The 23,280-nt window shown below is 39.9% G+C and overlaps 1 protein-coding gene across 2 annotated transcripts in view; it reads left to right on the top strand.

Annotated features, from left to right (window-relative positions):
- Nucleotides 1-1,674: 1,674 nt before the first annotated feature.
- RBM19 (RNA binding motif protein 19) overlaps nt 1,675-23,280 on the top strand; it is a 44,435-nt gene continuing 22,829 nt past the window's right edge. The window contains exons 1-12 of one of the 2 annotated variants that reach the window (XM_063454704.1): nt 1,675-1,781; nt 5,466-5,648; nt 5,735-5,860; nt 6,516-6,542; nt 7,042-7,246; nt 8,167-8,369; nt 11,122-11,196; nt 11,607-11,685; nt 17,332-17,403; nt 18,328-18,528; nt 19,497-19,627; nt 20,353-20,471. In XM_063454704.1, coding sequence (XP_063310774.1) covers nt 1,746-1,781; nt 5,466-5,648; nt 5,735-5,860; nt 6,516-6,542; nt 7,042-7,246; nt 8,167-8,369; nt 11,122-11,196; nt 11,607-11,685; nt 17,332-17,403; nt 18,328-18,528; nt 19,497-19,627; nt 20,353-20,471 — 1,457 coding nt within the window. In that variant the 5' untranslated portion in view covers nt 1,675-1,745. Of the gene's footprint in view, nt 1,782-5,465; nt 5,649-5,734; nt 5,861-6,515; nt 6,543-7,041; nt 7,247-8,163; nt 8,370-11,121; nt 11,197-11,606; nt 11,686-17,331; nt 17,404-18,327; nt 18,529-19,496; nt 19,628-20,352; nt 20,472-23,280 lie in introns of both variants that reach the window. The other variant, XM_063454703.1, reaches the window with a different exon arrangement.

Below are 23,280 nucleotides of genomic sequence, written 5' to 3'. Positions count from 1 at the left end.
CTAAAAAAAAAAATGAACCCCTAAAAAAATGCACAGACAGCAAAAAAAAAAATGCTGCTGTGCAAGAGCCTGTGATTTACACAGTGATCACTGGCAGGACAGGGGTTAATAGCTCTGAAAAGAGCTTTGGGGTCTCACAAAAAAAAAAAAAAACCCTAAAAAAAATGCACAGACAGCAAAAAAGTGCTGCTGTGCAAGAGCCAGTGAATATAGTGATCACTGGCACGATAGGGGCTAATGGCCCTGAAAAGAGTCTTTGGGTCTCAAGATTTTACAAAATCCCTACCTAGAAATACCTAAAACACAGATCTCTCTCCCTCTCTCACTAAAACACAAGTGAAGAGAGGGAGGGAGCTCACACTGATCAGACAAATTGGGAACATACTTGGAATAAAATTGTTATTGGGGCAAGCTTTAATTGGATTACCCTAGCCTGCCCCTATGATGAGGCAGGCTAGGGACACCCCCAGAAGCACTACCTTTAGAAAGGCAGCGCCATCTTGGGAGCCACATGGCTGGGGAAGGGGGGTTAATATCGATTATATCTTCTTATTTCTCAGCACATGCAGAGCATTGGAAGCCTGCCCGATGGCTTCCGAAGCTTTGCTTAACTGCCTACCTGCGCTCAAAATAGCTGCGGACGTATCGGGTAAGTCTGAGGTCCTTACGGACCGTTCTTTTGTCGTACGTACCTGGAAGGGGTTAAAAAGTATATTAAATATAAACGAATATCTACCGGTATATATACTAGGGGTGAGCTCTGTTTTAACCTACAGTTGAATATAAATCCCATAAGAATTTTTTCTGTCATATTTACTTTATTGTTTTACTTTCTCATTGTTACTTAAGGTCTTGCTAGTTCCAACACTTCTTAGAGAGGTTTTGGAATTTGTAAGCTTTTTGGTATTTTGGGTTAAACCCAACTACACAATTCCTAGAGACGCAACACGTGGCCCCTAAGGGGAACAAACTGTTATCTCATACCCTGGGTTGTGAGGAGGCTTCAAATATTTACTTTTTTTCAGCTGAGTACAATAAAACGATGTTCCCGAGTCTCACTATTGTGTGACAGTGCGTGGTTGTTTATATATTGTGCATCAAATGATCATATCTTGTGATAGGGCAAGGCTGAAAATCCGTTGCGCCAAGCAATGCAAACAATAAAGATTACCATATTACAAACACAAAACCGTTAAAGGCTTACAATGGAATTATATACACTACAAGTCAAGGGGTTCATTCACTAAACTGAAGCCAGAATTGCAAATACTAGTCAAAAAAAATGAATAGTGTTGATGAATAAAATCCAGTAGTTGATATTATAACAAGAGATTGACTCTCAGAAGGCAATGGGGATGCATTATATTGTACAGTGTAGACTCACTGGTAACCTTTTACAAGCAGGGTACCCAACCTCAAAGGGCACCACTATTTACTAATCCCAGACCTACACGTGTTTAGCCCTGCTTGCTTGCTACCTATATATACACAACTCACCCGGTGCTGCAAGTTTTATTTTGTGAGCGAAAAGACAGTTTTATAGCTATCATCAACAGGAAACTAACATTCACACTCCGAGACCTTGTACCCATTAAACAAGTAATTCACTAAAACGGAGTAACACCGTGCGCATGCGCGCCACCACTCGCCCACCTTTTGGTCACATGACTATGACCAAGATGGCGGCGCCCACAGGGAAAACGTGAATCTTGTTTCAATCCAGGTGTTAAGAGAAGTCCAACATCATGTCGCGGTTAATTGTGAAGAATCTACCGAGCGGGGTATTTAAATATCGGGGCGGCAATCCCTGTCTGTTTTACGTGTCACATAACAGTCTTGTATGAGCTTAGTCCGGTCTTAAATGTTTAACTCAATGTGACTGAGTTTCACATGAAACGGACATGTGGTCGCTTTAAACATTTTGTTTTTCATGCTGCGTTTCTGGAATCAGTCCACGCTGTTCGCCTTGGTGAACAATTCTCATTGGTTATAGTTTGATAGATGTTTGGCTAAAGAAAACCCACATGTCCAATGTGTTAGACATTTTGTTAAGTTTTGTGTGTGGTTTACGGTCTGAAATTGCTCAAATGAGTAGAGAATTCTTGCCACCCTTGTCTTTTATTAAACTTTCCCTGTGCTCGTCTTTTGGGTTTTATGGGTATGTAATAAAATCACAGCTAACAATTCCTCATGTATATGTAATGGAAACAAGTATATTATTCACAACAGTGCTGTAACTAATGTAGTGAGGGCCCTGGTGCAAAGATTTTTTTTTGGGCTCCCTTACTAGCGCAAGCGTAGCCAAAAGGGAGAGATCCCTGTCTCTCGTATAACTCCTTCAATGTTATAGTAGCTGGGGATCTACCATTGACCCATCCTTTTGGGGCTGTATTTGTGAGCAGTGTTTGTTTGTTTGCAATATGTTTTTGTATGGAGTGTGTGTAGGGGTGTATTTGTATGTACTGTTGCAAATAGAATACAATGGTGTACTTCTATGTACTGTTTGCATTTGAATGCAGAAGTGTGTTTGTATGTGGCATTAGGTTTAAATGCAGGTGTACTTTTGTGTGTAGTGTTTGTACATATTTTTGGCATTTGACTGCAGTTTTTATGTAATGTTTGTTTGCAAGGGTGTGTTTGCTTGTAGTGTTGGTGTTTGCTGGTATGTACGCACATACACACTGACACGTACATACATATTAACATAGATAAACATACACAATAACCCATAGATAAACACACTGTCATATTGACTCACTCAGATACACACACACACACACACTGACATATACATACACACATACACTCACTGACATATTTACTCACACAGAAGTACTCTTCCTCCCATTCTGCCGATACCACAGGAGCCCGGTAACGCTCTTAAAGGGCCGCGGCAGCCATCTTGGCCCCTGTTCAGCAATAAAGAATTTAATACCCAAGCGTGCGGGCACCGGCTGTACTTCCGCCACTGATTCACAATGCAACCTTGGTTGCAGTCTAGGGCTGGTGATCCGTTTAGCAAATGTAATGTACTAGACCAGGGGTAGGCAACCTACGGCACTCAAGACTGCTAGAGCCAAACAGGCTCTGGCCTATCAGGAGTCCCAGTGAAACTTCAGATATCTGCTAATCCGAAAAGGTGGTGAAGGACAATCCTCAATTTATGCATTGCATCATGTAGAGGAAGTGATCTCAGATAACTATCTCATATCACTTCCTCCCAGCACTTGTAAATGGGAATCCACACTGTAGTAGAGCAGCCCGCAGCTGCTGTTGCAGCTCCTGTCCTTGACCTGTACCTGGCCAGCCTGGTCCCCACTGGAACCCAGGGAAGCCACCCACACTGCTAGATATACACAGAAATGCACAATAACTCTCCCCTCATACAAATAATACGAACAGCCCACACACAATCCGCATAAACGTAACCCGCTAACAATCCACATACATGCACACAACCCCACATGCAGCCTCTCACATGCAATACCCCAAACAACCCCCACACATACACACTACCAAACACACAATGTGACTTATCCATCCACACACACAATTCCACAAGCAGCCCACATTCATATGTATCATAAACGATGCCACAAACTACTCCTGAACATATACAATATAATAGCTCATATACGCACAAATACAACGATACAAAGCAACTGCAGTATAAATTACACAAGCAGAATACGACAACATACACACCTCATGCCCCGGCACGCTACGGGACATCACAATCCTATATCAGCACAGTGCTCCTAAAAGGTTGCCTACCCCTGTACTAGACCCAGAATGTGCACTTTCCCACAATATATTCTTATTGTTTTTCTTTTTTTTCCCAATAGGTAATTATTTGTCTGACTCATATTTATTATGCATATAGACAACAACAACGACAATGAGAGTTATAGCATTTGACTGGATGGATATTGATGGGAATCACCCAGACAATTTGTTTTTCAGAATCATGTAGGGGGTGCTGCTGAATTGGTTCCAGCATGCTCCTGCTACCCCCTGCACTGCAAGAGCACATCTAATGGTGTGCTTGTGCTGTATTGCCTGGGGACAACTCCCTAGTGTCCTCTGAAGTGGGAAAGGATTCAAAAAGCAGGACTATTGGGAGGCCTGAAGGTGTAAAAGAAAAGGAGTCACCAATGGAATGTGCCTGCTGGTTTCACTAGTACTTTGCACAATTTTTCAGAACATGACACCTTGATAAATATCCTCTATTTAATTTGTACCACATCCAATAAGACCATTCTAATAATGCTGCCATTCCGGAGCACCATAATGACTTTGTCTCAATGAAGTCATTGTGGTGCCTGTAGTCACTTGGTACTCTATTACTTTATGGGGTTAAACTATTTTCAAGTGGTTTACCCCAAAGTTTCTTAATGACGCTTGGTCCTTCTGCCTCCTCCTCTGGGCATGGCTTCAATGCAGAGCCCTTTCTCTTGGACTATGGTGATCAGATGAGAGCATTCGCTGATGCGCTCAGGTTATAACTGGCTGCCCGTTGAGAGGCTTTCTTTAGAATGATATGTAGCTTTCTAAGGTATGTCTCTCAATGGATAGCCAGTGATAGGCTAAGAGCCTTAGCTGACGCTCTTAGTTTATCATTGGTGTCCAAAAAAAAAGTGCTTTGTGGCCAGAGGAGGAGGCTTACGGGTGCCATCAAAAGGCCTTTGGGGTTAAACATTTGAAAAATGTTTAACCTCATAGGGTTAGACATCACTCTGGACCCCAGACACCTCAGTGAAGTATTTATCATGTCCAGAATAGTCCTTTAATGTAACATGGCAATCGTGCTGTCCTCAAATATATTAAGTAAAGTAGCATTCTTCACTGACTTAATATATAAATCATAACCATACAGTGAGTATTGAATAGTGGTGAGCACATTAGAGATAGGAAAGACACATCCACAAAACAGACCCTCGACCTGCTCTAGAACTACATTTCCATGATTCTTTGCCAGCCTCATTGCTGGGGGTCCATCCTTTGGACATCCTTTAGCGTTGTGCTAACTAGAGCTATGTTGTCATTGGTAGAAAAAAGTATTAAAACAATACTTGCAGTTATTGTAAAATATTGTTTTTAAAGCAAAGCATTCGTTCATCTTAGTTTTATGAAACTTCTTTATAAATGAACAATGTGCCTGTTTAGAAATACATATGTATACACATGTATACATGTATGAGTATTGCAAAATGCAAAGACTATTTAGACTATTTAAGTTTCTTAAAATTGAGTATGTTATAGAAATGGCAGCAACAAAATATATGTATGTCTATTTGCAGCCATGTGGTTGTTGCCGCTTATATTCTTTGGATGATTAGTGTAGAGTTTGCCGACCTAAGTTTTGGTGTGAGCTTTTGGGTTTTAAAGTGTGGTTGGGGTATCTGACACTGAATCCTAATGACCAAAAGCTAGCATTATTCTATGTTTTTCCATTCTTCCTCCAGATAAAAGAAGATCGGTTCAGGGACCTTTTTGCTGCATTCGGCACTCTGACCGACTGTAGTCTGAAATACACAAAAGATGGCAAGTTCAGAAAGTTTGGTTTCGTTGGCTACAGTTCAGAAGATGAGGCCAACACTGCTCTAAGCCATTTTAACAAGAGTTACATCGACACATCCAGAGTCTCGGTGAGTGAGGATACTCTATTCTTCTGCAACTCTGATGTGTGAAAAATATGGTTCATTGTAATAACATCCTGTCCTGTCTTTCAAAGGTGGAGTTGTGTAAATCATTTGGCGATCCTGCGAAGCCCAAATCATGGAGCAAACACTCCCAGAAAGAAGTCAAAGATTCTAGAACAGAGAAAGAATTAAAACAGAAACCTGCTGACACTAAGAAGGTGAGATAAACCACCTAGATGTACGGTTGATCATACTCTATAAAATGCAGAGTTGTAATGTTAAATTGTTATTTATTCCTTTAGTATATTTTCTGAAGTCAGCATATAAAACACATTTATTCCTTGTTACACATTTTACTTAGGGAATGATAAATCTTAAAGGAACACTATAGTCACCAAAACAACTTTTGCTTACTGAAGCAGTTTTGGTGTATAGGTCATACCTCTGAAGTCTCAATGCTCAATTCTCTACCATTCAGGAGTTAAATCACTTTAGTTTCTGTATATGCAGCTCATACCCCCTTGTCATTATATTATACTGAAATAATTGCAGACCCTTCCTGCAATCAAATGCTACTCTAAGGGGAATTAAAAAGAAAAGCAGACATACGTGTTTTACTTTTTACATATATATTGAAATATATTTAAATGTTACTGTATTTTTAATTCAAGTAAATATTGCTGTTAATTATATTGAATGTTTCTGCCTTTTTTTTCTTCTCATTGCTCATAGAACAGTAGTTTTTCATGACTTGTTATTTCCACAATAAAAACTAATAATTAGATAAACACTTTTAGTTGTGTAAGGCCACCTTCCTTGTAACCTTTCTCACTAAGATCATTATAATGAATTGCAGTGTATTTCTTTCCACAGGGCAAAAAGAACACAGAGTTGGAAGAAGTAAGTTGAGCTGAATTTCTACATTGTTTACATAGAAAGAAGAAAGGGGTTGTATACAGAAAAAGAGTCCAAGATTGTATGATACTTTTCAGTTTTCTTAGCACCCTGTGTTTTTTGCCTTCGTGCTGCCACAGTGCCCTACGTGCCTTGGATAAATTGTCTGAGGCATGTAGCCATTCAATGTTGAGGCGGTTAGTAAAGACTTAATAGAGAGATTTCTTGTTTTTTTTATTTTCGTGAACTCTTCTGATGGCGTGGTTATGTGACTTCACAGTGGCATTATATCTCTGGAATTATTTGATTTCTTGTATTTTTTAATTGTAGCAACTAATAGAAAGCAATTGTAATGCATTGTGTTGTCACATGGTGTAGAAGAAATGCCATTCTGTATTGGCAGATCATTGTTGATTGACAGTCAAATCCAGACAGCTAACTAAAAACTGAAGAATAGGCCGTTCCATGTTTTAACTTGTCTTAATCATTGGTTGTTGTCTTACAGTTGCAAAAGGATGAAGAATTCAAAGAGTTCCTCTCTGTGCATCAGAATAGAAGCAAGACCGCAACCTGGGCGAACGACACCCAGGACATTAAAGTCAAAAATGAAAAAAGCCGGTCCAAGGATGACTACCTGAATTTTGACTCTGAGTCAGAACAAGACTCAAGTGAGGAAGAGGAATGGGGTGAAGATGGCTCTGTGTCCGCAGGTATGCAATTGTGTGTAATATACATTTTTGCATGGGACGCAAAGGAGGTTTTGTCTGACAAGTTAATTCTGGGGCAATGTTCTAAAAGTGTAGCAATCAGTACAGACATTCCAATGATTTTAAGTTTGTCTCCAGATTTGCTGTATATGTGTATACTCCTCCGTGTGTGGTGTGTTTATAAATCTTCTATTTGTTGAAATGCATGTACCTCTTTCCATATCTTTTATGTTTTTAAAATTTATGTTGTTAAAATGTATATGGAGATCCTTTATAGTGTTTATAGCCTTCCTTGCACTGAGCTAATAAAGTTTAGACTCAACAGAAGTGTATAGTCACATAGAATAGATTTAAAATTGGGCATTAGCTAGAATCACTAAGCCGGATCATTTTTTTTTTTTATTTCATAGCGACTGTAACTGATATTGCTATTTGCACCACTGTAGGCACCATAAACATTTCAACTAAATTAATTGGTTACAGTGCCTGGTATCCCCTGGCCACTCACAACCCGGCCCCCACAGGAACTTTGGTTAAGGCAGAGATTACACTCTTCTTTCTAGATATCCCAATTCATACCATCAGTCATACTGCAATCATACTCTCTCAGCCAGTCACAGCCACTCATTGATGCTCAAGCTAATGCTTCATTATTATCCCAAGTAGCACAGAGGAGATGGGCTCCTGAAGATTCTTGTTTAGCATTAACATTTAAAAATGGATTAACAATGAATGGAGGGGCAATGACAGGGGACTCCAGACACTATAACTAGCTGAAATTAGATGAAGCAGTTACAGTATTTCTAAACTGCCTACATGCATTCACATGCCTTCAGCACCTACAACAGGTTACTTGGCTAGTGTAAGGAAAAGTAATTTCTATGAATTAACTGAATTGTCTGTCTTTTTGTAAATGAAAGAAGAGGAGGAAAAGCTTGCTCTACGTACAGAGATATCCGACATGGAATACCTTAAGTCCAAGGTAGTGAAGGATACACATCTCTCCTCTTCCGGAGAGGAGGAAGAGACACAGCTCATCCAAGAGAAGGAAGTGACAAAGGGGAAGCCAGAACAAAAAGATGAACCTCAGAAGAACAATGAAAAGAGCAGAGGAACCAAAAAAGAGGTGAATGAGAACATATGGCTTTGCTTTACCTAATATAGCTTGTGATATATATATACATAGTCTTGTGCAAAGGATGAGGTGTGTCGAAACCAACGTACGGGTAGGTCTGTAAATAAAGAGGGCCCACCAGGTTAATGTTATAATGAAAATGGAAGCAGTGGGTAGGCCAAGCGATCGGCTGTAACAAGCATTTTAATGATGTTGTGATGGATAGCTATAATGTGCCTTTGTATGGGGCGTAGCAAGCAACCAACCGGGCCAGATGCCATTTCGTCCAGCTCCTCGCGACTAGCCCAAATCTCAACGCCATCCTTGTTCATTCAACCCTACAAACCGGCTAACCTGCATCACAAAGGCAAACTGCTCCCGCCGATGCCTTTCTTTCAGCCGTCCAAGCAGGCAAAGTTAAGACACAAGTCCGGGGCCTACCACCAATCCAAAGTTGGTAGCTCTCCTGAAGGGTACTGAGGCGGGAAACAGCCTTGGCACTTGCACCACCTCGCCCCTACGACTGACACAAATGCCGGCGATGGGACCCCGCTCCCAAAGGCCAAACCCAGCGGTGGAGTGCAGAGACCTGCGCAGCCACAACAGCCTCCCGCGGAGATACCGCAACCTATACACCCAGCTGCCACAGTGAGGAGCGAAGAGGTAAGGGCCACGCACGACCCTCAGCCCTGTAAGACTCCATCCCCAGAACCCTATGACGGCACGGCCCCCACAACAAAAGATGACTTAAAGGTACTGCTGGCTGACATACACAAGCTCTGGGCCGCAGACTTCAAGCTTATCAATGCTGACATACAGGCAGGTACAGGCCGCGTAAAAACGTCTTTAAAAGACATCCTGGACATTCGCTCTGACATGGCCCCAATTAAAGCTTCTTTCACACAGCTACAGGTTCACCAATCAGCCCTGTCACTCAGAATGACAGCCTTTGAAGACCGACAACGCCATAATCATGTCAAGATCAGAGGCATCAGAGTCAAATATTGTTTAACAAAAAGAAAAATGAGGCTGCTGTAACAGGAATTTATGTATAATCTTGAAAAATTTTACTTTTTATTCATGCATCTCCATGACATTCTGTACCGCAATTCCCAACGTCTCAATAAAAAGATTTAAAAAAAAAAAAAAAAAAAAAAATAATGTGCCCGTGTAAAGTCACACTATATATTCAGGATCACATACTTTTAATTTTCAGCTGTTGCTGGTTGCAATACCCCAACATTTGAAAAGAAAAAGTGAATGTCTTGCACTAGTGATGATTTCCTGGCCAATCCAGTGCTCAAGGCGAATGACAAAGCTGTCTTGAAATCATCACTTTTATAAAATAAGGCTACAACGACAGTCAGTTAACCTCTGAATCACTTCTTTTATTTATTTATTATTAGTATTATTCAGTGTTTGAGCTTTTTCAGTTCTCTAAGAAGAAAGACACAAGTAGTACTATACTGATGTTACTATAAAAGCATCCAAGATCTGGCTCAAATACACAACTATGTTGAATCCAAACCTGATGGGATAGATCTTCTTCTCAGTGAACAACTCATATTGTAGCATTTCCAATATCATGTTTTCTATTTTGGACAGTACTGTTCTTGTCCACATTCTGAATGTTTGGGAGAGAGACACGTTATTGGGGGGTACAGATATCTCCTTTCTTTTTTATTAGCGGAGTCGATTTCAAGTCACCTGGCAATCAGCAGGGACATCTTCTAGCCACACCATCCACGACAGGGCTCCATGCTCTATGCTTAGGAAGTAAACATCATATAAGAATATATAGGGAGGGGCTAATGCACATGCATGGCAAGTGCTGTGCACACATTAGGCCTTTAGCTTAGGAAAGCATTGGCTCAATACTTTCCTACGGGATTTCTTCATGCAAAGTGGGAGGACGTGCAGCAGCATTTCACTGTTTCAAACTCAGTGAAACGGCTATAAGCGCCTCAAGTGGCTGTCTGGAAGGCTGTCTTAACCCTGCAATATAAACATTACAGTTTCTCTAAGACTGCATTGTTTTTCAATTCTAGGGTTAAAGGACCACTCTAGTGCCAGGAAAATATACTTGTTTTCCTGGCACTAGAGTGCCCTGAGGGTGCCCCCACCCTCAGGGACCCCCTCCCGCCCGGCTCTGGAAAGGGGAAAGGGGTTAAATCTTACCTTTTTCCAGCGCTGGGCGGAGAGCTCTCCTCCTGCTCTCCTCCTCCGATCCGCCTCTTCTCCTCCCCATCGGCTGAATGCGCACGCGCGGCAAGAGCTGCGCGCACATTCAGCCGGTCACATAGGAAAGCATTCATAATGCTTTCCTATGGACGCTGGCGTGCTCTCACTGTGAAAATCACAGTGAGAAGCACGCAAGCGCCTCTAGCGGCTGTCAATGAGACAGCCACTAGAGGACATAGGGGGAAGGCTTAACCCATTCATAAACATAGCAGTTTCTCTGAAACTGCTATGTTTATGAAAAAATGGGTTAACCCTAGAAGGACCTGGCACCCAGACCACCTCATTAAGCTGAAGTGGTCTGGGTGCCTAGAGTGGTCCTTTAAGTGAACAAGGACACTGCACCCAGACCACCTCTATAAGATCAAGTGCTCTGGGTGCCTATAGTGTCCCTTTAACATAATTACAAACAAGTTATCGCTTCTATTTTATTTTTATTTTTGCCCTGAAGAAGGCTGATATATAGATGATAACCATTAATCCATATTTAATCCTCACTATAAATACTTTTGTCTTTGTTTTTCAGAAGCCACCTCTTCAGAATGAACCTACAACACCTTTTACTGTGAAGCTGAGGGGCGCCCCATTCAATGTGACAGAAGTGAGTTTTGCTAGTCTCCGGGATTATTCTTGTTCTAGAGCAGTGCTTCCCATTCCTATCCCGATGTCAAACCCAACAGTGTATGATGTTGGATCTCCCTAAGCCAGCCCAGGTCACTGTATCATAGCCATTTAGTGGTGTTCATTGGGAATGGATTGTGAAAACCTGTACCTGTGCATTTGCTTTATGTAATTGGCTCATGAGCAGCCATTATTTAGCCATGCACTACAAATGTGGATTAGACACATAAACACATCCATGGTTCTATTGGGAGGGGTCTCCTGTCGAGGACTACCTTATAATTACCATATAGTGTCCTCAATCATCAAAGCTATTACAGCATTTTTTTTTTTAATATGTATCCATTCGTTGGTCATTGTCTAATAAAATTATTGTGTAAATCTTTCCAGAAAAATGTGCAGGAGTTCCTGACGCCACTGAAGCCAGCTGCCATCAGAATTGTGCGGAATACTTATGGCAATAAGACTGGTATGTTTGCCTCGAGCTCTAGCAGCAGTAAAAGCAAATGCAATAGAACTTTAACTATACGATTCGTGTTGGCCATCCTGAGTGTGGCTGCTAGTCAGCCCAGTATGTATGCACTCTTTTCTGGCCAGGACCATCCCTGTTGCGGGTAAGTTCACCTATTACACTCTTTTGATCTTCCCGCCAGTCCTGCATTAACACCTCCCAATACACTAAAGAGGGAGTGCCACAAAACAAAATCCAATATAACACACATTGCACGCTTGGAATGTTTAAATGACCACTGTATCTCAATGAAGTAGTCTGGGTGCAATGCCCCTGTCTTTTGAAGCTTGCAATGTAAAACATTGGCTTTTGTGTAGGAACTGCACTGTTAACATTCCAATGTTAACACAGTGGCTGCCAGGAAGTTAGCCACTAGAGGTTCTTCCTTTGCTAGATCCTAGAGCAGCATTCGATTAGCTCAGTGCCACACTAACCTCCCAATTCTTACCCATGGGAAAGCATTGGATTGGCTGGAATCAACAAGACTGATGATCTCCGTCAAAGTGGCAGAGCAACAGTGAGAAGAGCAGCACAGGCTGAAAGGTAAATAACTTTCAATACTTGATGGGTGGGACAAGATAGGTCTCAGGACACTATAGTGTTAAGTATACAAGCATGTATTCCCAACACTATGGTGTTCCTTTTAAATAGCATGCCAAAATGTTAGCATTCAAATCATACTGTAAATATGCTAGTGAATAGAAACCAAGCCAAACATTAACATTAGGCCACGCTAGCTGAACTTTAATCTCAAGCATATTGACACTGTTATTTTTTTATCCATCTTTGCTTTGCAATTGCCTCTACCAGGTTTTTCTTTTTTTTTTTTTTATTTATAAAGCACCGAAACGTTCTGTGGTGCTGTACAATAGGATTGGGTTACAAAGATACCCTAGTATTGCAGATAATTCCAGTCATGTCTGTGTACATGTTGCTCAAGAGCCATAATATTTTTTGACCACATGGTGGCGTTGGAATTATTTTGGTAAAAAGAAAATTATTATTAGAAACATTTATGAGATGTCCGCTATATGTATATATATCCACGAAGAAAGGCACACGCTGGACTTTTTGAAGGAAATTATTAGTCTTTATTCATAACACACGGGTTACAGCAAATCGACGTTTCAGTCCATCATAGGACTTTCATCTGGATAACACCATAGCAGCAAACACCATATTTAAATAGCAAAAAAGTGCTGGAAACTTGTAAAGGTGAAGTAATACCTGTGATCAAAGATCCAGACTAAACAGTGCAAACTGTAGATGGATGAGCCACATGTGGACCACAAAACTTCACTTAAGAACCATCAGATGACCACTAAACAGTGTGTTTCATGTGAATATGAATACAAATAGTTACAATCCATGCATCATCGTGTATAAGATACATTAGATAAATATTAAACAAGAAAAAATGTGAAATGATATATATACATGCAAGACAATTTACATACATACTATATTAGTACCTTGTACACAATAATAAGAGCACTGTGATCCATATATCCCAGATAAAAATACAAATGAAAAACCTAGAGACACATTCATAATGAGATGTATAAACAGAATGCTAGTGAGTAAACATATAACCGTATCACCTTAAGATTATTTCTCAAATAAATGTACGTATTTCGGGAAAGTACCCTGTTTCCTCACTTAGCAACCAAAACTTTAATATATCCAGCCCATGTTAAATGATAAGAACTAATAAATCACAAAGAGATTGAAAAAAAATAAATGAAAAGGGGCTGTTCACCTAAACGGTTATACACCACAACCACTGTGTGGCTTAGAACTCAAATGTCAAAATATGAGCATGTCAAACTCTGAGTTGGACACTCGCTGGTTTGATGTCTTAAATGTATTTTCATATACAAAAGATTCATATTATATCATATGCCTGTAAAAAAATGTTTTTAAAAGATCTAACAAAGTAACACTTTGAGAATAGGTGCTCAATCATATTGTACAGTTAGTACTTAAAAACAACAAAGTGAGGAGATAGTATGCAGTGAACATCAGTATTCAGTAATTCCAAAATATAGAAATCATGGGCAGGAATGGTTTCACAGACTCAACTCTCTTCATTCAGCTATATACCTGTAGTAAACATGTAGCTATTCATCTCAATGGTAAGAAACAGTGTAACGTATTACATTCATTTAAGCCTAGCGCAGTAACAATTTTTAGTGTAGAAATCCAATATGCTTCATGTCTCAAAAGTTCTTTGTCTCGATCACCCCCTCAATTCAGCTTAGCACATGATCAATCCCCGTGAATTTCAAGGTGGACAGTTGGTGTCCCGCTGTTGCAAAGTGTCTAGCGACTGGAGGTGCCTCGTTAGGGTTAGTCAAGGCTTGTCCTATGGATGCTTTATGATTGGCAAAGCTTTCCTTTAGTGTATTTCTTGTCTTGCCAATATATGCCAGACCACACGGGCATAACATTTTGTATATAACAAATCCAGTGGTGCGTGTTATCCTGTGTCGGATTTTGTATTCCTTGCCTGTATGTGGGTGGAAGAATTTTTTGCCAGGAATCATCTGATTACAAGTGGTACATCCCAAACAGCGGTAACATCCAACATTTCTGGAGTCATTGTTCTTGGCAAACCGGGTAAATTGGTCTGTATGGACAAGTAAATCACATAGATTAGTTCCTCTTTTATAGCTGATAAGTGGTGGTTAATGTAGGATAGCTGGTAGAGAGTTGTCTCTCGGTAACAGTTTCCAATTGTTACGGATCGCTCTTGTTATCTGGTACGACTTGGAGTTGTAGGTCAGAACATCACCATGGGTAGTCGGGTCATCTCCTTCATATCTTTCACAAGCTTTCACCAGGGCTTGTGTCACTAAATAGTGTGTATAGACTCGTTCAGTGAATTTTCTAAACATCTCTGTGATCTCGATTTCTCTTTTTACGGAGTCTGAATTGTTCCTCATGACTCGCAGGAATTGAGATACCGGTAGTTACTGTTTTATTTTCCTGGGGTGACTGCTGGTAGCAAACAGTAGAGAATTTGTCAGTGGGCTTTGTGAATAGACTGTAGGTGAATTTATTGTCATCAACCCCAATCACTAGATCCAGGAACTCAATCTGGTTGGGATCAGACTTGTAAGTAAAGCGTATAGGTGATTGCAGTGTGTTGAGTTCGTTTATCATCTGGCTCAGATTTCTATATTTCTATATTTTGGAATTACTTAATACTGATGTTCACTGCATACTATCGCCTCACTTTGTTGTTTTTAAGTACTAACTGTACACTATTATTGAGCACCTATTCTGAAAAAGTGTTACTTCGTCATATGTTTTTTAAAACATTTTTTGTGGGCATATGACATAATATTAATCTTTTATATATGACAATACATTTAAGACATCACACCAGCGAGTGTCAAACTCAGAGTTTGACATGCTCATATTTTGTAATTTGAGTTCTATGTCACACCGTGTTGCCCAGTCTGCCATCTAAGACATCTTGTTTAATTTGATGAATTGCTGCATGCCATAGAGGAGTTGGTGTGCAGCAATTAGCTACAATGTTTCCATCAGTGAAAAGGCAGAAGAATTTGTCAATGTAGTTGGATAGTTCAAGGGACACTAGTCATCAAAACAGCTTTAGGTTAATGAAGTAGTTTTGCTGTATTGATCAAGCCCGTGCAGTCTCACTGTTTAATTCTCTGCAATTTAGGAGTTAAATCACTTTATTTATGCAAGCCTAGGCACACCTCCCTGAATGACTTACACAGCCTTCCTAAACACTTCCTGTAACTAATATTTACACTTCCTTTATTGCGAATCCTGTTTTATTTAGAATTTCTTACCTCCTGCTCTGTTAATAGCTTGTTAAACCCTGCCTGAGGCTCCTGTGTGTGATTAATGTTCACTTTACAGAGCAGGAGATATAAACTGTTAAAGTAAGTTACATCTGATTGAAAATGAAACCATTTTTACACAACCTGTGTCAGTCACAGCCAGGGGAGGTGTTTCGAAGGCTGCATAAACAGAAACAAAAGTGATTTAACCCCTTAAGGACCAAACTTCTGGAATAAAAGGGAATCATGACATGTCACACATGTCATGTGTCCTTAAGGGGTTAAAGGACCACTATAGGCACCCAGACCACTTTAGCTTAATGAAGTGGTCTGGGTGCCAGGTCCATCTAGGGTTAACCCTGCAGCTGTAAACATAGCAGTTTCAGAGAAACTGCTATGTTTACATATGGGTTAATCCAGCCTCTAGAGGCTGTCTCATTGATAGCCACTAGAGGCGCTTCCGCGCTTCTCACTGTGATTTTCACAGTGAGAAGATGCCAGCGTTCATAGGAAAGCATTGAGAATGCTTTCCTATGGACTGACTGAATGCGCGCGCGGATCTTGCCGCGCATGCGCATTCAGCCGATGATGACCGAAGGAGGAGGAGAGTCCCCAGTGCCGGGCTCCGTAAGGTAAGTGATTTAACCCCTTCCTTCCACCCCGGCGGGAGGTGGGCCATGAGGGTGGGGGGACCTATTAATACTATAGTGCCAGGAAAACGAGTTTGTTTTCCTGGCACTATAGTGGTCCTTTAACTCCTAAATGGCGGTGAATTGAGCAGTAAAACTTTAGTGGGATGATCTGTACACACAAACTGCTTCATTAAACTAAAGTTGTTTTGGGGACTGCAGTGTCTCTTTAAGTTGTTGTTTTCGTAATTGAAGTAGCAGCTCTAATGTGCAGCCACAATGCACCTCCAAATTGTAAAGGTATTCATATTCACTCTCAAATGCTGATTTCTGTGCAGAAGCACTATAACTGATAAAGGGATATGCATGTTGTGTTAGCAACATGAGTTTGCAGAGAACTTAAGGAAAAAGGCAGGGGAACACAAATTCTGTTATTCAAAAGTAGCCAGCTGTGCATGTTCGCATCTTCACCTGCCCTCTTTGAGGAGGAAGTGTTTGTTCATGGTTTGCACAACAATGACACCGCAAAGGAGGAAGAGAAAACTAATTTGCTGTATCACAGCAAGATGGAAAACAGCCATTTATATATAAAATCTTTTTTTCTATATGGAATTCGAAAGAGTTATATCTGTCTCAGATTTTTTTTTTCACGTAGCTCATGCTTTCATAAGGCTTTACTTCTTAAAGGGGTTCAGGGTTCAGGACTTTGTTTAACCTGTTACACGATGGTTGATGAAGGGGTAAAGCACTGAGTAGACACGAGGTTAAAAAAGGAGGAGGAGCTGCCATCCTTGTTGTTAAAGAGCCCTGCCCTCCTTTCATCCCTCTACAACTTATCCTTTCTTCTCTTCTTCAAGAAACAGACACATTGGCTAGGGATGTTTGTGATGTAACTGTATTTTTAATAAATTTTTTAAAAAAGTTTTGAAATGTAAACATTTTTCAGATACCAAACTGCTCCATTAATAATTGTACAGTCTAATCTCTTAGTGTGTCCTGAATGGCTTTTAGCAAACACTTACATTTGGAGCAAAGCGAGTAACCCCCAATAATTTATCATTCACACACCTTTATGCTTATCACAATCATCGTCTACATACAACATTTCTATTTGTAACGTCTTGCTATCTGCCCTTTGTGTGTTGTGTGTTTTCCAGGTTATATCTTTGTGGACCTTGGAAGTGAAGAGGAACTACAGAAAGCTCTAAAAAGGAATAAGGATTACATGGGTGAGTGTTTAAGAACAATCTTCCTAAAATTGTCAGATGTCAAGAAGCACAAGGTGTGGAGTTACAATCATCAAGATCTTTTAATGAGATTAGAGATACATAGGCTTGAACAGGGGGTAAAATAAATATATTGTGGATCTTTATATATTTGCTCTATATGTATCGCAAAGAGAAAATAATTACAGTGAAAGTAATATAATACCTTGGCTATCATTATGGCTTAATGTATGGATGCCACATACGACAAACTATTGTAGTCTCTTTAGGAGAAACGTGCTACTAGCAATGTCAATTGTGTGTAGTTTCCCATTCATTTTACTGTGTGACAGTACACAAATGTTTAGAGTTAGAGTATCAAAGTATTGGAGAAGTTCTGGTTCTTTTAACAAGGCATCATTATTAACTCATTTAAAAATTCTAATTTTTTTGTGTTAAAATTGTATCATTTTATGCTCACATTAAATGAATCGTTGTTGAATTTTTATTTGCATAGTCAGTGGCAGAATGGGTAGAAATTAGCATTTGTACAGGACATCTTGGTATTGAGGGCAAGCAAGCAATTATCCAAAATGCATAAACAATAATGTTTAGTTGATTTATGTCTGTGTGTATGTGTATATTCAAATATAAATATATCATCTCACGTATACTTTTTCTTTTTCTTCTTACATTGCATACAAGTCCTCTGAGTGCTCTCCTTAATGAGATTGTGCACTGAGGCAAGTAAGTTGGTTAGACACAAGTGTAGAGTAAAAGTGTGTATATATAGCCATGGAATGCTTTTTAAATTAAGTTCTGGTTATTTTGTCCAAATGTGGAGCACATTTTGCTATTTTACTATGATCATGTTCATGCCTTATGCTTTTTAATCCTTGATCTGATATCCTGCTGTCCCTCAAAATTGTGCCTCTCAATGGTTTTCAGGTGGGCGATACATTGAGGTTTTTCGTGATGAACGACCGAAAGGAACTCAACGCGCCGAGAAACTCCAAAACAGACCATGGGAACAGAAAGAGAAGACTGCAGAGGAGTTGGAGGACGTGTCAGAGTCTGGAAGGCTCTTTGTTAGAAACCTTCCATATAGTTGCACTGAGGATGACCTGGAAAAACTCTTCTCTCAATATGGTAAGAATTAATTTAACCACAGTCATTTAAGTATCACATTTACAGCATGTTTGGAGAGCATGCATACTTTTATTACTTGTATTTTAACAGAGCTCTGACTCATTTGGTGATATCATGGTACATAAGCAATAGGTTTCTCTTTATAATGTGTGCAACACATATTGTGGCCTGTAGTGCACCAATAATCTTCCCTTTTGCTCCAGTGATAGTTTCCACCAATCTGGGGACATAGTTTGCTGCCTATGCTCAGTTCTGTCCCTCTGCTTCTCTGCAGGGAACTATAAATAGGACCTTATCCCTCCTCCTATAATATAACAAACTTTGTAGGTCAAACTTCATGGCTGTATTATAGCAGGAACGGAATGCATTGTGCACAATAAGAGCACTACTAGGATTTGTTGCAGGCTGTGTATAGTGCTGATCCATGGTGTACTCGATTCTAACATTTTCTTTTTGTGATGGCAATTTTTAGGAAATCGTCCCCCTAAAAATGCCATTGTATCCTTTGTTAATAGCTCTCATAAATCAAATTGCTTTTCCTCTCCCAAGCATGTCTCTGAAAGTTGGGAAAAATAGAAAATTAAAATGATGTAAATTTAAATTTCTGGGTAACTGTTAACAGCAGTGTATTAAAAAATGCAGCTTTATGCAATGGTTAGGTGCTAACTATGCATCTCCTGTTTCAATTAATTTAGGCAGTAAGAATATTTACAGCGGTTTAACGATAATATAAAATACAGAACCGTGGGATCCATTATGTGTTCATTATAAAAGAAAAGGTTTTTTATTTTTTTAATTTTTTATTGTTAAATTGTTTTATTGTTAAAAACTTTGGCCATGTTTTATCCCCCTCTTGTTATAATTTGTATTATAAGAGTTACTCTGCACTAGTAAAATTAGCACTTGCTTTCCCTTGTTCGCAATCGCTCATGCAGACAGTTTTGCCATTTCTATTCTTTGCCTTTCAGGTCCTATCTCTGAGATCCATTTTCCCATTGACAGCTTAACCAAGAAGCCCAAGGGTTTCGCATTTGTTACTTTCCTCATCACAGAGCACGCAGTGAAAGCATATGCGGAGGTGGATGGAAAAATCTTCCAAGTAAGAGACTATGAACTAAAATAAAGCTATCTATTGAGAACTTCACTTATGTATGTTCTATACATGCAAACACTCTATTTTCAACAGAGGCCTTCAATGCACTAATGCTGCAGCAATCAGAAAAAAATGATATGTGATGGTATAAGTTTTACACAGTCGAAGTCTGCATGGGTGTTGTGCTATAGGTTACCAAAACATAGAAACTTTACATTTTAAAATGATGTAATGTGATAAAGTAGTAAATGGTGGAATATGGGAGACATTTTCTGTGATAACAAAGAACAATAAGTGGCGTATAAAATTAAGATTGCATATTTTCTTTGTGTTTAACCTTGAAAACTACATTGAGATTCCGATCACTTTCATATAAACCCTGGAGAACATAGAAAATAAAATAATACGGGTGTAGGGAATTTATTAAAAAGAAATGTGTACAAAATAAATCATTACGCATACTAGTGATAGCATATGGAGATTCTGATAGATTAGAGAGAGTTTCTAATAGCACTGTCATTTTTGAGGTCCTTGCAATTTTTTTCAAAGACCCCACAAAGTTTACATATAAACTTACCTGAACTTCTTGCTTCTCAGCCTTTCTATCTTCATCACATCTTAAGATTTTAAGTTCCTAGCAACAAAGGTCTATGAGATTTTAAAACTATAGATTCTCTTTCATGCTACTCAAGCTATGTCACAATATAATATTGCTTTTTTTTCTGCCACAGGGCAGAATGCTGCATGTTTTACCCTCCACTGTAAAAAAGGAGGAAGAAGGAGAGGCTGGAGCAGATTCCTCGTCATACAAGAAACAGAAGTTTTTAAAGGACAAGGCCAACAGTTCAAGGTAATGGAAACTGTCTAGTTACTACACTACCATGCTCAGGACTTGGTCCTGAAAAATGCCGTACAGCCGAAGAGCAGTTTGGAAACAGTCTTTCATTGTGTACATATTGTCTACGTTGTAGTTTTAGAAATGCAAAAATATAATAATTTAGGATTATTATTTTTTTTGGTCACTCTCACTGGCTTTATTGTTTTTCGATGTCATTTTCACGCAATAAGTATTATAACCAAAACGAAAAAACATTACTGTCTCAAAACAACTAATTTAGCCACTTTTTGGTAGAAAATAGCATTAAAGAGCACTTGTTTTCCTGGCACTATGTAGTCCTTAGGTCCCCCCTCCCGCTGGGCTGAAGGGGTTAAAACCCCTTCAGCCACTTATCTGTCTCCAGTGCCAGGCCTTCTCGGCGCTGGGGAACTCTCCTCCTCCTGCCGATGTCCGCGCCGAATGCGCATGCGCGGCCAGAGCCGCATGCGCATTCAAACCGCCAATAGGAAAGCATTACTCAATGCTTTCCTATGGACATCCAGCGTCTTCACTCTGTGATTTTCACAGTGAGAATCGTGGAAGCGGCCTCTAGTGGCTGTCAGTGAGACAGCCACTAGAGGCTGGATTAACCCTCAGTGTAAACATAGCAGTTTCTCTGAAACTGCTATGTTTTCAGCTGCAGGGTTAAAATTAGAGGGACCTGGCACCCAGACCACTTCATTGAGCTGAAGTGGTCTAGGTGCCTATAGTGGTCCTTTAATTGCAACTTATCTAAAACCAGGACAGCCCACAATGCACCACCAATTCCAATGTGACAAATAAACCGAGGTAACAGTAAGTATTAGTCCAGGTTTTCAAGGCACGCCGTATTTCTTCTGAAGGGGGGCAGTGACATCATAGACATTGACGCGTTTCGCCAAAGGTAGGTCTTCTTCAGATCACAGACCTTCGTCATCGCGTAGGACGTCACTCTCCAGCCACACCGAAGTAATGCGGCATGCTTTTAAGAAATTGACCTTTACTTGCCTCGACTGAGGTTTGAATGCGTCTGGTCTTTTCTAAGCTTGTGTTCTGATTTGCAAATTGGTATTGGAGGTACATTGTGAGCTGTCCTAGTTTGTCTATGTGGACCTGATACTTCCACCATGCCTATAAGTGTTTATTTATTTAAAGGTATAGCACACCTTAATTCAGTATACCCTCACAATATATTTTCAAGAGTTTCTTATGACATACCTTACAAGGTGCCAGCTTCCTCCCATTGGCTCTACATTATTAGCACCACCTTGCATATCACATACTTGTGCTTGATTGAATAACACCTAGTTGTTCCCCACAGTCAGTGGACACTGTAAATTCTTTGATTACTTTTAAGACTGCCATTTATGTTTCTGCTTTATGCTTACAACTGTAAAATGGTGTATTACACCTTTTGTATGGAGAACACCACTCCTTCCACTGCCAATGTTGATTGGCCCGAGTATAAACTGAATAACCCCCACCCCCAAACTCTTGAAGATGCAAACAGACTTCAAGGAGGAAAAGAAGGGCAATACATTGTAGGACCTTACATACACTGGATAGGACATTGTGGGAGGAGGAAGGCCAGGTCAACAAGAAAAGCAATAGACCATTAAACATTCCACCACCATGGGTGGGGTTCTATCCTTAAACGTGAAAAGGCTTAATAGACCGCACAAACCTTTAGAGATATCCACAATTCAGGGGTAGCCAATGCCTGAATTCGAGAGACCCACTTCTGTACACGAAAACCCATGTCTTTTAAATCCTTTAAATATCATCAAGGGTAACACTCCACAGCCCTCTAAAAGCTAAAGACATTAGATACCTCATCCATTTTTATTAAATGAATAGCACCACCAGATGCCCATGAATTGACATTAGGTCCCCCCACGTTATTATCAGTATTTTTATTTTAGCGCCAACTCATTCAGCAGCGCTTTACAATATTATAGCAATATTTTACTAAAAGGGGAAATTTAACACTAAATGAGACATAACAAACTGTTACAGTAACAGGTAGAAGTAGACCCTGTTTAAACAAGTTCATCATTAGAGCTCTCACGCTATTCATGGGTGGAGGCTGGAAGGCGGACACTAGGAGCTCCAGTTCCTTATATTAGTCTCCACCCACTGGCCATGGGTGGGGGCTTGGCCTTCCCCATATAATTTATTTATAGTCCCACCGTGGGGGCACGGGGTCGTGTTGTATCTCCCCTTTGTTGTATTAATGACTAGACAGCAAAAGCTGCCAAGTCGCTAATGTTTTATGATAGCACACAACCCCACTGTTGTTCTCTGTTTAGTGGATTTGCCCTGCAGTAGGTAGTGCCTTGAGCGAGGTTTTAAACTTCCCTTATACTAATATGGGGTTCATATTGGCCTCCATGGGCTATTATTTGTTGCTTCTATATTAAAATGAATAATGGACCGATTGCATTGACAAATTTTTCATCCAACAAGCAGTTGTTTTTTTGTTTATATTGTTTGATTTGCAGTTATTTTGTTTGTTTTGTACAAATGGCCTAATTTGCCCGAAATGTGTTTGAATTTCCATTTGGCCACAACTGAATGCAAAAGTTTAATTCTTACTACCGTACTTCTCTGGTGGGTGGAATCATATTCTGTGCAATTCTACCACCAGGGGGCAGCTAAATCCTAAACTTAAGATAGAACTGGTAAGAGAAACAGGAGCACTAACAAGTGCAAAATGAAGATCATCAATAAGCCTAATCATAGAAGTACGGGCATAACCCAAAATGTATCTAAGAACCAAGAGTACAAACAAAGTATAACCCAC

Source organism: Pelobates fuscus, chromosome 5, assembly GCF_036172605.1.
Source record: "Pelobates fuscus isolate aPelFus1 chromosome 5, aPelFus1.pri, whole genome shotgun sequence".
Classification (NCBI taxonomy): domain Eukaryota; kingdom Metazoa; phylum Chordata; class Amphibia; order Anura; family Pelobatidae; genus Pelobates; species Pelobates fuscus.
The sequence above is the reverse complement of the archived record's forward strand: the minus strand, read 5'-3'. Positions and strand labels throughout refer to the sequence as shown.